Source organism: Corvus hawaiiensis, chromosome 2 (genome assembly GCF_020740725.1).
Source record: "Corvus hawaiiensis isolate bCorHaw1 chromosome 2, bCorHaw1.pri.cur, whole genome shotgun sequence".
In the NCBI taxonomy this organism is placed as follows: Eukaryota; Metazoa; Chordata; class Aves; order Passeriformes; family Corvidae; genus Corvus; species Corvus hawaiiensis.
This window is the reverse complement of record NC_063214.1, coordinates 71,342,739-71,355,595: the sequence shown is the minus strand read 5'-3', so window position 1 is coordinate 71,355,595 and position 12,857 is coordinate 71,342,739. Positions and strand designations below refer to the sequence as shown.

Here is a 12,857-nt window from a genome sequence, read left to right as displayed (position 1 = left end):
TACAGGCTGGGGGAAGAGAGGCTGGAAAGCTGCCCAGCAGAAGAGGATCTAGGGATGCTGGTTGACAGCTGCTGAACATGATCCATCAGTGTGCCCAAGTGGCCGAGAAGGCCAATGACATCCTGGCCTGTATTAGCAATAGTGTGGCCAGCAGAACCAGGGCAGGGATTGTCCCCCTGTACTCAGCACCGGCGAGGCCACATCTTGAATCCTGTGTTGAATTTTGTCCTTCTCACTAAAAAAAGGCCATTGAGCTGCTGGAGTGTGTCCAGAGAAGGGCAACGGAACTGGTGAAGGGTGTGGAGCACAAGTCTTACCAGAAATGGCTGAGGGAAGTGGGGTTCTTCAGCCTGGAGAAGGAGAGGGTCAGGGGAACCATTTTGCTTTCTACAAATACCTGAAAGGAAGTTGTTGCAAGGTGGGGGTTGGTCTCTTCTCCCAGGTAATAAGCGATAGGACAGAAGGAAATGGCCTCTAGTTATACCAAGGTTGTACCAAGATAGGTTTAGACTGGATATTAGGAAAAAAGTTCTTCACCCTGGTTGTCCAGTGAAGTAGTTGAGTCTCCGTCCCTGAAGATGTTTAAAATCTCAGATGGTTTTAAGAATCCAGAGATTAAGAAATATCTGTGGTGTGAAAGTGTCTGTGATCAATTAAGCCAACCAAGGTAGTATGTGGTGAACAAGAGAGTTTTAAAGTCTGTTGAGGGATGGGCAGGACAAGCGCTGCACTTGGAAAACATAATTATGGTGTGACGAGAGCGTTGGAATCAACCTGCCAAGTTGGATGGGGGTACTGTTATATTTGTACAGTGCCCTGCACCAACTATTTGTGGCAAGAATATCTATGTAAGACAGTTTGGTGGCGAATTTGAGCACATTTTGTAGCACCGCGTCATTGGCAGGAGCGTGCCTCCCACCATCTGCCATCTAGCTTGTGCCTGCCTGTCCAGCTCACAGCAGCTGCTGGATTCGAGGTGCCCAACGCTGTGGCCACCCAGTGGCAATGAGCACTGTTTGGTGCTCTGTGCTTGGTTGGGGAGTATGAAATTATCTAGGCTGAGTTGCTGCTGGTGCAACTGTTGTGGTCAGAGCCCTGATTGCTGGGTTCTCCTCGCAGCAACTGTTTCCCACCCCCATCTGACATCAAAACTGCAGCACAGCCCAGATGGTGCACAGAAGGTACCAACCCAAGGAGCTCAAATGTTGCTGACAACCTCGCTGACATGTCATGCTGATGTCTGTACAGCACTCGGTTTCCTTACAGAGGCCATTTCACCTGGATTTTTCAGGGCTGTTTGAACTTTGTGATGATACTCTTACTTGGAAATTTTCTTTTGAAACTGAGGGCTCTCTGCAAAGCATTTATTGACTTTTGAAGAGACACAGGGAGGGAGGTTCTGCCTACGACAAAGCAAGTGTTGCGTCACTGGTTCATGTAATTGAAGTAATTTCTTGCAAGCTGCTCATGATTCATAAGAGATAATAAATAACTGAAGAATGATTGTGCTTGGCAAAGGAAACAGTTGTTGCAGAGATGCTGTTTCATTGTCCAGGTTGTGATTAGCCGGTTTCAGAAGGGGAAGTAAAATTTTAGACGCACAAAAGGAAGATAAATACGGACCTCACACAGTTTCCTTTCCTCAGTTTTGGTTTATGCTGAACTGTGGGATCAAGGTAACTGCCAAGAGCATTTCTACAGACACTGAGAGTAGGTAATAGAAGTCACAGAAAGTATAGCCTAGAAGCATGGCAAAAATGGGATTTTATAACAGTTTGCTTTATGAAAGCACAGAATCCAGTTTGGCTCTATTAACCTTGTCCTCTGACATAATACAACATCATTCTTACCCTTAAATATAAAGCAAGATGGTAGGATTTTCCAAAAATCTGCATTAGTCCAAGTCTGAGCTCACTGAAGTAAATGGGTATTTATGAACAGTGTTGTGCAAGTCCCATAGCTGAGTACATTTAAAAATTGTACACCATTCCTAGTAGCATCTTATGCAAAATTAATTTTACTGAAGTAAGTGCAGCAAGTAAAGAGGAGGTTTTGCAGATTGAGTTTTTATGTTTCATTGTGAAATTGTAGTTGATTTTTACCAGCTTACTAAGAAATGTCCCGGAGTGCTGTTTACACAAATAATCAGAAACCTTCATAAGCATTGTAGAATAGTGGAAAGTCTGTGTCAGCCCGTGGTAAATTGTGGAAATATCAGGTAATCTGGTCATTTGGGGAGAAAGTGTAGCCTGACAAGATGGGGGTTGCAAACCCATATGGTAATCATGAGAATAATTACACAGCCCTTTGTCCTGACGTTAATCCTCGCATCACTCTTGCAAGGTAGGATCTATATTATTGCTTTAATCCTGTTGATTTTCTTAATCATGTGAATGCCAGAGGAATGATAAATCTCAAGGCCTTTTTCCTTATATTCAGCAGATCCAGTACCTCATAATTGTGTAATTTGGCCTAAAGCAACCCCTAGGCAGTGCATATTCATGGGAAGCGTGCAGAGGGGATTGTGGAGATTAATAGCAACAAGGGGAAAGTCACAACCTGTTTTTCCCCTCCCCTCTTTCTTTTGTTTCTCCCAGGAGAAAAACCCTACAAATGTACCTGGGAAGGCTGCACCTGGAAGTTTGCTCGATCCGACGAACTGACGAGGCATTACCGCAAGCACACGGGAGTGAAGCCATTCAAGTGTGCAGACTGTGACCGCAGCTTCTCCCGCTCGGATCACTTGGCGCTCCACCGCCGCAGGCACATGCTGGTTTGAGACACGCTACCTGTTCCAGCCGAGTTTAAGAGCTGGGTCTCTTAACTACCCGCAGTGAATTCAGCAGGGCTGAATCCCCCTCTACAGTGTTAACAGACAGGGCTTTCCCTGATGTCTGTAACAAGAAATAATAACAGAAATCAAAAAAAAGCAGGAAAAGAAGTGCCACTCTTCTCCTCGCCATCTGAAGTTAACCCTGTCTGCCCCTCAGCATGGCTACCCCCTGAAAGTGTCATCACAATCACCTGGGAAATAGCAGCCGAAATGCTACAGGAATGGGCATTATTTTACATGCTGCATCCTTTGACAAGAAATGTTTATAGCTTGTATGTTTTCTCAGCTGCCAGACATTTTGTTCCTGAAAAATCACTGCTGATTGGAGGATAGATACCACGAACCGATGATGATGATGATGACGATGATGATGATGAGGATGATGATGAGAGCAAGACCACTAGATCTGTATTATGCCATCTTTTCCCCTTGTTTTCAGTACCATCTGGCTGATGTCAGCACTGCACCGGAGCTGTGCTACAGACAAGCTGCGTGTGAGTAGGCAAGAAGATACTGCTGGAGAGGTCCCGCTGCCAGAGCTGGAGGGTTGCTTGATCAGACTTTTGCAATAATGGTGGTGGCATTTTAATATCGTACCACAATTTGTCATTATGCCCTAGAGGACACCAGCCATTTAACCTTTTTCTTTTATCCTTTTTTTTTCCTTCTTTTCTTTCATTGTTGTTGTTGTTGTTGAAGTCTGTAAAATAAGCAAAGAGCAGCATCATCTCTGCTGGAGTACCATATTAAGTATCTGTATTTTACCATGGACTTATTAGAGCCATTTTCTGATTTGTATAGAAAGAGCCTACCTAAAAACTACTACCCTATTTTCAATGTGCAGTTTTCTTTCATGCAGGTATCCTCTTTCCCACAACCATTATTTGAACACAAGGAAATAGTCAGATCTTTTACTTGCTGGTATCAAGGTTGGTGGTATAGCCATTCATGAAATGGAATTGAATGTATCATCAAAACAAAACAGAGAAGAAACGGCTGCATCTCTTGCAGAGAAAAAGCAATAATGAATAAAATGGCTCTTGAGACAATAATTTACTCCACACCAACAGAAGTGGGGGGTATGCAGAAGCAGCATGTAAGATTTAAGCATTTAAGTTAATCTTTTTGATGGTTTCACTGACCTGCTAGGTACCACAATTAAGTACTTTTATTTCCTTTAACATAATACTTGTGTCTGGAAAGCAGGAAAGATAAAGGAAAGAGCTGATTGTTGAGGAGGTAGGGGATGAACTGTGGGTAGGACAGAGAAATATTTCTGCAGTGGTGCTCTGCAAGACATTAGATTTCTCCCTGGGAGTTAGGGAATAACAAGATTTTGCCAGCTGTCTAGTATGATATAAATGGCCCTTTATATGGGTACCAGTGGCTGCCTCTGCTGGGATTTTCAATCCAAGCCTTTTCAGATTAAATAAAAGGAAATTCTTGATCATTCCCATACAGCCCTATAATTGCAAACCAATTTGTATTAATTGAATTATGTAGGAAAGAGAGAAACTCTTAGTCATCAGTTATTCATGCAAACAGAATAGTGTTTTTCTGTTTTCTTTCCTCACGAGGATCTGCCTATTCAGCTAAATTCGACAAAGGGGAGGCTTGGCAATATTTTTTAAGTGTTGAGATTTTCATAGCTTAGAGATGAAAGATGTAAACGAAAAGGTCTTTTGCAATGCATTTAATTATGAATATTTGGTTCCAGGAATTGCACAGATTAAACTTGTGATGCCACTTGTTCGTTTTGAAATGTTTGACCGTCTCAGTTAGTATCAGATTCCTGAAGTAAACTTAGTAATGTTGGGGGGATTCTGAAATCACGGTAATCTTTAAGAAAAAATGACACAGAGTACCCATACAGATACAAAAGCAATTGCAGTTAATTGAGGATTAATATGACTGGGATAATACTTTATAACAGCATTCACCAACCCCAGAGTTTGATTGTTTTAAATATCCTTAATATTCCCCAGAATGGATAGTTTATCAGCTTTCTGAAAGAACTTACTAGTGTTAAAGCTCAGGCTTCCCACTGCGGAGTGGTCAGCAGAGAAACTCAACACAAATTATTCACAGTCATTCTGGGACAAATGCCTCTATCAGTTCCCACTGACCATGTCAGTGAGCTACTTCCACCAAATTCGACAACATTCTAGAATCCATCTCCCAATCAGGGACAGGTCAGGGCTTCTGGATAGACCATGAGGCATTGCAGGGCAGCAGAACTGTGTCTTTACCAGCAGCATTACTGCTGTTGATTTAAAAAACTGGTTGTCAAAGTATTGTGTGTGAGGTGCTTCATGGATTATGTCTGAGGTCTGTTTTCTGTGTACTTCCATATCATGCCCTTAAATGCATCTGTCATTGTTGGCATTTAGGGAAAGAAGTCAGGTCAGGTAGAACTCCATTGATAAAACTTTTTTCCTGACCAAGAATATTTTACCAACTAATTATTTGAATAGCAGTAATTCCGTTGAAGAACCAATGGCATACAGAATTCCTTTTGGGATCTGTGATTTTTTTCTCTCATAGAAAATTAAGTTTATTTGAGCAGAAGCTCTTAATGGACATTCTGTTAGCATACAGGAGGATGTGATGTTACTCTCGAAGGCAGGGTGCAACTGGGAGAGATCAGTGTTCCTCTTCAGGCTTCCCCTGTAGTCAATGAAGACAGAAAAAGTACAAGAGAAATGGAGAAGAGGCCTTAAATTTTACCATTCAGCTTTGAAATGCCTTATGGAGGAACATAGGTATGACAGACTCTGGAGAGGCTAGTCTCCAAGGCTGAGGTTGGTTTGTGTGAATTCCTGGTTTTTCAGCTGGTTGCCTGTTACTTTATGCATTGGAAACACTGCAACAGAAAGGGGGTCTGGTTTTATTCAAAAAAACCCCAAAGGGATAGAGGGTTAAAGCAGCACTCATGCCAAGGGACACAGGCATGGAGTGTGGCAATGGTAGGAGAATGAAGCCGAAAGGTAAAGGAGCGTGTGCTACATTTTTTCACAGGCAGGAAGTACATCCTCAACCTTTCCAGCACATGTGCAAGGGCTCCTCATGCTGCTGTTACCTGTAGACTTGCACAACCAGCAGTAGTCCACCACTGGGTTTCAAGTACCCAGTATGGTTCTTGACGAGGTTCTCATTCATACCAGCACCTGCAGGCTTTGATCCCAGTTACTCCATGAGGTCATTTTCTGGTTTTTGTCCTCTCCAGAAGTATTTTAAGAGAAGTTACTTGGTGGGATGGGGGTTTTTGAATGTGGAGCTGATTTTCCCCAGATCCTCAGTGTGTCCTTGCCTTCCCTGGCTGTGATTCAGACCTGCCAAATTTCTGTGCTTGTGCAAAGACCACGGGCAATTGCTCCAGGGTAGTTTCCTCAAAAATCCTGGTATCTCACCACAGGTCTGTGACATTTCCTGGCTGTGGCGAAGGCTTACATCATGTGTAGCATGTGGCAATACCATATCTCATCCTGACACGATGCAGTAGGTCCATCTTAACTGAGCAGTGGGGAGACACAAACAGTCTTTCAGAAAGACAGAGATTCAGGCCACCATGCTGTGACATTGTCCATTACAGCTTGCAAGGAAATTATGCCATGAAGTGTCAGATTTCATATGTTTTCAAAAGTTCTAAGTGGATTTGTCAGGAAATCTCAGTAGCCAGCATTTTAGGAAAATGTAATGAGCAAACAGCTCTGATACAGAACTTTTAAAATTTTTAATTGTCATTATTTTTTGAGCACCCCTTATATTCAGCACTGTTAAATTGGCTCATTGCAACAGCAGTTTTTACTTGGGGATGAAGATGCAGTATTCCTTATTCTCTCTCATGCTTACATAATTAATTAAATAGATTTAGACTGACTTGTATATGTGATTATTTGCTGGAATAATGTATAACAAAATTAACAGTGTTGAAAATTACATCAGTGATGTTGATGTTTGGCTAAACCTGCAGTGCAGAGCATGGACAAATAGCTGGACAGCCTTTCTCCCCTTTAATAATGGGAATAACAGTGATCATCAGTCTCGTTTTCCATTAGCCACACTGAAAATGTATTCTAGTTGCCATTTATAAATTTATCTTCTGATAATAAATGCTGTTTAATGTAAGAAAATCTCTTTCTCCTTTATTGAAGGTGGGTACCTCAAAATCAGAGTAAGTATGACTAATAATATCCCACTTACTTTTAGTTTGAATTTGGGTTTGGAAAGATCATTTTATGAAACTGCATTTTCCACAGCAGACGAGTCTTAAGATCGTTCAGTAAATCCATGCTACTCCCCCATGCTCATCCTTTACACTCATGTATATAAACCCCAGCACTTCCCAAGCCCCAGCAGTGTCTCTACCCATGTTCAGGTAATAAACAAGTTTATTTAAAATGAAAATTTAGGAAAAAAAAAACAGAAAAGGAAGAATTTTAAATAAATACTGTTATAGAAAATACCACCTTAAGAAACCAGCTCATGTTATTGTGTTATGCCTTTGCCTGTGATACATGACTGGAGAAGTGCACAAAGAAATTGTTGTATTTTCACAGTTTTGCTATAGCGTAGCAGTTGCTGTGTAATGTAGGCTTATGAAGTCATGCCCATTGGAACTTTGAAAAGGCTTCAATTCCCCACAATAAACCAGTTTTTGGCATAAAAATGTAACTAAGGATACTGCATCTTTAGAAATCAAAGTAACTTGAAAATATTTTACTATACTTGTAACAGTTAAAATATCATGTAATAGATGTGATAATGGAAAAGTAGTTTCAAACTCAGTTTTACGTGGGGTGTTAAATAGGTTAAATGAAGTACATTTTTAAACAATCCTTACCTTCATTTTTTGTCAGGAAGCCTGTTAAGATAATGCCTTGCAGAGCTGAAACACAAAACACAAGAAGTAAATTGTTCTATCAGAGCGTGTTTTCTCTGCAAAATGGAGTGGCCACTTCTTTGCTGTTTTGCAGATGATGTGTGATACAGCAAAGTTATACTGAGGAGTCCTTCAGTGTCAAGTAAGTCAACGCTCAATGTCTTTGACTGAATAAAGGAAGAAAACACTTAAAATGAAAACCATATGAAAGGTTTGGCGTTTTGTGATTTTTTTTTTCCTTCTGGCATTTAACAATGAACTGCAGATACAGGAATGGCAAACACTCATATGATTTTATTTCTTCTTGTATTTCCCTGACTACAGTACATCTTGATTAAAGGTTGCAGAGCTGAAATAGGCAGCTGCTTTTTGCTGATTCCAGGGGAGTTTAGTCTTCTAGATGCAGTAACATGTCAAGAATATGCATTGTAGCAGGACAGTTCTGACATTTAAAATACACAAACACTTCAGTGAGATAGGCTAAAATCTTTTTCAAAGGTGAAACAGAAACTGAAAGTGCCTGTAATTAGAACTGATGGGATGTTCCTATACTTTTACACAGCAATAACTTAATGGGATTCTGTTAACAATAAGGTGAAAGTGAAATTTTACTTGGAGAACAATAATGCAGCACAGAAACAAACACAAAAGTGCCATTTGTATGTTCACATGTTGAGATACTGTGTTAGAGGTTTTAGTTATTTTCTCAGATAACATCTGTCATATATTTGTAAAAAGAAAATAAATCTTAGTTTACAAATGACTTGTAGCAGTACCGATTCTCAGTAGGTGTGATTGGAGGTTGTTGTCAAAGCAGTGTTTTAGTGGATTTCTTCCTAATTTATGTTGGATATGCCTGTGTATCCAGGGTATTCTCTAGTGAAGTAATCCAAAAACCAGCAATAAGCCCAATGGAGCTTTTTTAGGGAATATGATAGAACAGGGATTCTCTCGAAAAATCCTCTGCTTTGAACTCTGGAAACACAAGAGTTCACCTTATGTCTCCCTTCTCTTCATCATGTAATGCTCATAGTATTTAATACCATCTTGGTTGACTTCATGAGTGGACAAAATATATCACTTCTCTTTCTTTCGGGGACAAATGAGTGAAAAATTGGGGACTGTCAGTCTAGAGACTATTTGAATAGCAAACAAGAAGTCAGTATTCCTAAAATGAAGTATGGAGATTTTTATATTGAGTGGCCTAAACATTTGCATCAGTAGACTAATTGATCTTACCAGAAAATGGCCAGCTCTGACTCTTGCACTCTTATTTTTTCTCAATTTTTTTTTGGTAAATATTAACTACTGCTAATGGATTCCTAAAATAGCAGTGTAATGCCAGCCCTCATGCTTCTTCTATTTTTAAAAATTAATTTATTGGAAATCAAAATGTAACTGGTTGTCCTAATGCCTTTGCCAAGGAACATTGCTTTCCATCCTTTGAATCTGTACCTGTCATTTATCCAGGCAAAATTTTGTATTTCAAAAATTCTACATTTTGTCTATACTTCTGCTACCATCAGTGGGTTGCTGCTGAAGTCTCACTGAGGCTCATACACAGATGAAAGTGCAGGTGCAAAAACAAAATCTCCCCCAAAAAAGCGGAGGTGGGACGCACATGTGAAAATTAGATATTCATGCAGATGAGTTAATTATGTGACAAGGCTGCTTGTTCAGTAACAAATTTAAATGTTAACCACTGGCAGAAATAATCCCATCAGAACATACATATAGTTAATCTGTTGTCCTGAGTTTAGCTCCAGATATTAAGCACATAAAAGAATACAACTCATGCTGGGGATTTTGGGAGAGCACCAGGGAATGTGTTACCAGAAGGACAAAGGAACCATTTGTTTCTTAGCCAGTACCTGAGCCGTTCTTGGAGAGGAACATTTGGTTCTTTGGTCTGGAGCAACAACACTACGAGGGGGCGCCCTTAGAAATCTGCCATGTTGGAAGGTTTGGCTGATTCCAGCCCTGCGTGTTTTAGTTCTTCTGTAGGAAAAGGCACCTTGTCTTCACCATCCCAAAATGAGCCAGTTTTTTTACCTTCATTCTGAAAAGCAAGTTCTGAGTTAGGGTTCTTTTTTTTTTTTTTTTTTTTTTGGGGGGGGGGAGGGGTTAGTCTGTTTTGTTTTGACTTTTTTGGGTTTTTTTGTTTTATTTGTTTGGGTTTTTTGCTTTGCCAGTGTTATTCTATAGCAGCTCATTCTCACTGACTTTAAATTATGAAATAAAATTATTTGCCCTTGTAGTAATTTTTACATTATTCAACACAGAGTTCTTCAATCCTCCAGAGAAGCAAAGCTGGGCATGTGAATTTTAGCTATTACAAAAATAAGAATAAAAAAAATTAATTGAATGAATGGCCTGCAACATCTTTCCCAATTCAGAGTCAGAAGTTTCAGTGAGCCAAGGTGCTCTCAGTTACAAAAGAAGAGGTGGTTCACACATTGACTTGCTCTGTGCTGTGACCTCAGCATTTAAAAAACAATAATTCAGTGTCTGGCATGGTGATGGATTTGATGGATTGTCTTAAGCATGAACCATGAAATACATAAATAGGTTCAGATACCGCTTTTCTCCCTCTCCCTTTCTAGGCCTTTCTAGATGTAAAAGAGCTTTGGAAAGACAACTTGAGCCAAATCTTCATGGCTGAACTAATACTTTTCACAATTCAGAGTTCATGTTGTCATTTCTGGTTTCAGATTATTTCACTGCTGCATTTCCATCTTAAACCTGCATGGTTTCTTTCCTGATTGTCCTATACATGGCTTCCTTGGAAATGTAAGTTCTTCACTGAACACCTACACAATATTCTCTCTTGACCTTCTGTCTGTTCTTACAAAGTTGTGTTTCCCATTTGCACATTTGTAGAATATACACAGAGATAGTAATGAATTACTTAAGTTTCATGCACCATCAGTCTTAAGACCTTCAACCCACACACAGACACATGCATGCATACACATCAAGGGAAAGAGAGATTTGGACACTGCTGTCAACATGTGGGGTCAAAAATACCATTAAATCAGAAAGTTCTTTCAGCTGTGTTTAGTAAGAAACAACTATACTGAAAAATACCATTCTTGGCCAAGTTACTTATGGAAGAAGCAAATTCCCCAATGGTGTTATTTGAATGAAAACCTAAGGATGGGATTGTATTTGGCCCCAAATTGTTCCTTCTAATCAGGTCATTACTGTTGTATGTACCAATGAGTGTTAATTTGATCCTCCTGTGTAAAAATACAAAAACATCCCGTAGGTTACCAAGCGATTCATTTGAGACTGAAGCTTCACAGCAATGGAATTAGTATGTACAGCACCTCAATCTTTTTCCTAGATAAGATGCAAAAGGGAGGGCCATTATCAGTAACCCCATAGAGATAGTAGTGTCAGTAGAGCTCCTACATTTAAAAGGAATAAAAATACCAGTGCTAGCAGGCAAACATATTAGTTTTTTAGTCTTTCTTTTGCCTTCTTTCAGAAGCTTTTAAATACAAAAATTACTTTTCTTCAAAAATTAAACTTCTGAAGATCTAATTTCCCAATAGTTTCCTCTGCATTTATATACTATGTAGTGTTTAGGCAATGCCTATGTTATAAGTTTATTAATATTATGTAAGTGTTGTTCTTGTATTTATGTATAGTGTATGTATTGTAAATATACTCAGAGCGTTTTTTCCTCTTACTGTAAAAAGGTGATTTTTGCCCTATGATAATGTAAAGGGAGTCCCCTAATGAAATTCTGTCAGAGGATGATTATTCCACTCTATTCTCAAAGATTTAAATGAACAAGTGTTATCGTTTTAAATGGTGTCTCAGACATATTTTGTTGGTGCATTGCTTTTCTGTATTCAACTTTCCTATGAATTGAGCTGTGAATTGAAATAGAGTTTAAACCTTTAAATGTATGCATTTGTACAATTATCTGAATGGAGGCATGAAGGTTAAATAAAGCATTTTGTATGGAACAAACCCCCTAATTACTACTGTGGATGACTCAAACCTTCTGGAATACCAAGTTACTAACTTTTTAAAATTAAACCTTTGTTTTCTATAAACATATAGTGATTTTTTAATGGAATGTTTGCTTAAGAAGTGGATTTTACTTGCTTTTCTGATTTTTTAAAAGCCATCACAGAGAGTAGACATTCTTTCTCCTTTCACAGAATTTGTGCATTTGTGGCAAAGCTGGAACAACTAAAATAGCGCTCAGCAGTACAAACAAAATGTCCTGGGATTATATAAAAATATTTTGTGTTAGTATGTAATCTGAGTTCCCCAAGTACTTTAGAAGGGAACTCTTTGCCTCTGCCCCTCTCCTTTCCGTGTGTGTGGGGAGGCTGGTGCAGTTGATGTGCAGCGTCTGTAAGGTACCGCTGTGGCCGAGAGAGGGTTTGTTCACTGTGTGCCCTTGCAATGAAGGAACAGCTGCTGGAGGAGGGCACTGGCACACTGGAAATAGCAAGTTCATACCTGGTTAAAGAGAGTTGGTATTTGCAATTGCTCCTAGGGACACTCTTAGGCCTGTGGGCTTCTCCCTTGTGTCTGACCATTCCATAAAAAAGCTTCCTTTACGCTTGAGCCAGCCTAGGACAACTGGATGTAAAGTCAGAGGCTTGGAGATGCACTTCACCTTTACTGGTGAAATTTCCCCTTAAAATTAATTTTTCCCTTCCCTTGAATTTCCATTCACTTACTTTTAACCAATATGTTCATTTATCTAGTAAAAGCTGTAGTGTTACACAGTTACAGTCAGAGAAACGAGTAAACAAAGTCATTTGGAGACCTTTGAGCCTTACGAAGAGATGTTTCTCAACCAAAGCTGTGCTAAAACAGATCTTCCATCTCTCAAACCACTGATGAATTTAAAAATCAGATAGTCACACTGGCCCTTCCAAAGCACTTCTGCTTTCCACACAATAAGCTGTTTGTTCTTCCTCAGTGTGTGTTTAATTTCATTTTTTCTCCCAACAGTGCCATAAGTATAAAATTCATCACTGCCTGTTTAGTCTGACCTCCTCAGTGAACGCCCACACCATCCTCTGCCCTGACCCATGCTCTGTTCCTGAAAAGTTATTTCTTCCACTTGCACAAACAACTGCTCAATTGTCATCTAATCCCTTCCCCCTTTTT

General features: G+C 39.7%; 1 protein-coding gene across 6 annotated transcripts in view; it reads left to right on the top strand.

Annotated features, from left to right (window-relative positions):
- KLF12 (Kruppel like factor 12) overlaps positions 1–11,704 on the top strand; it is a 238,223-nt gene extending 226,519 nt beyond the window's left edge. For all 6 annotated transcript variants that reach the window (XM_048295582.1, XM_048295581.1, XM_048295577.1 and 3 more), the window contains one exon: positions 2,598–11,704. In XM_048295582.1, coding sequence (XP_048151539.1) covers positions 2,598–2,779 — 182 coding nt within the window. In that variant the 3' untranslated portion in view covers positions 2,780–11,704. The remainder of the gene's footprint in view (positions 1–2,597) is intronic.
- The last annotated feature ends 1,153 nt before the right edge of the window (positions 11,705–12,857 follow it).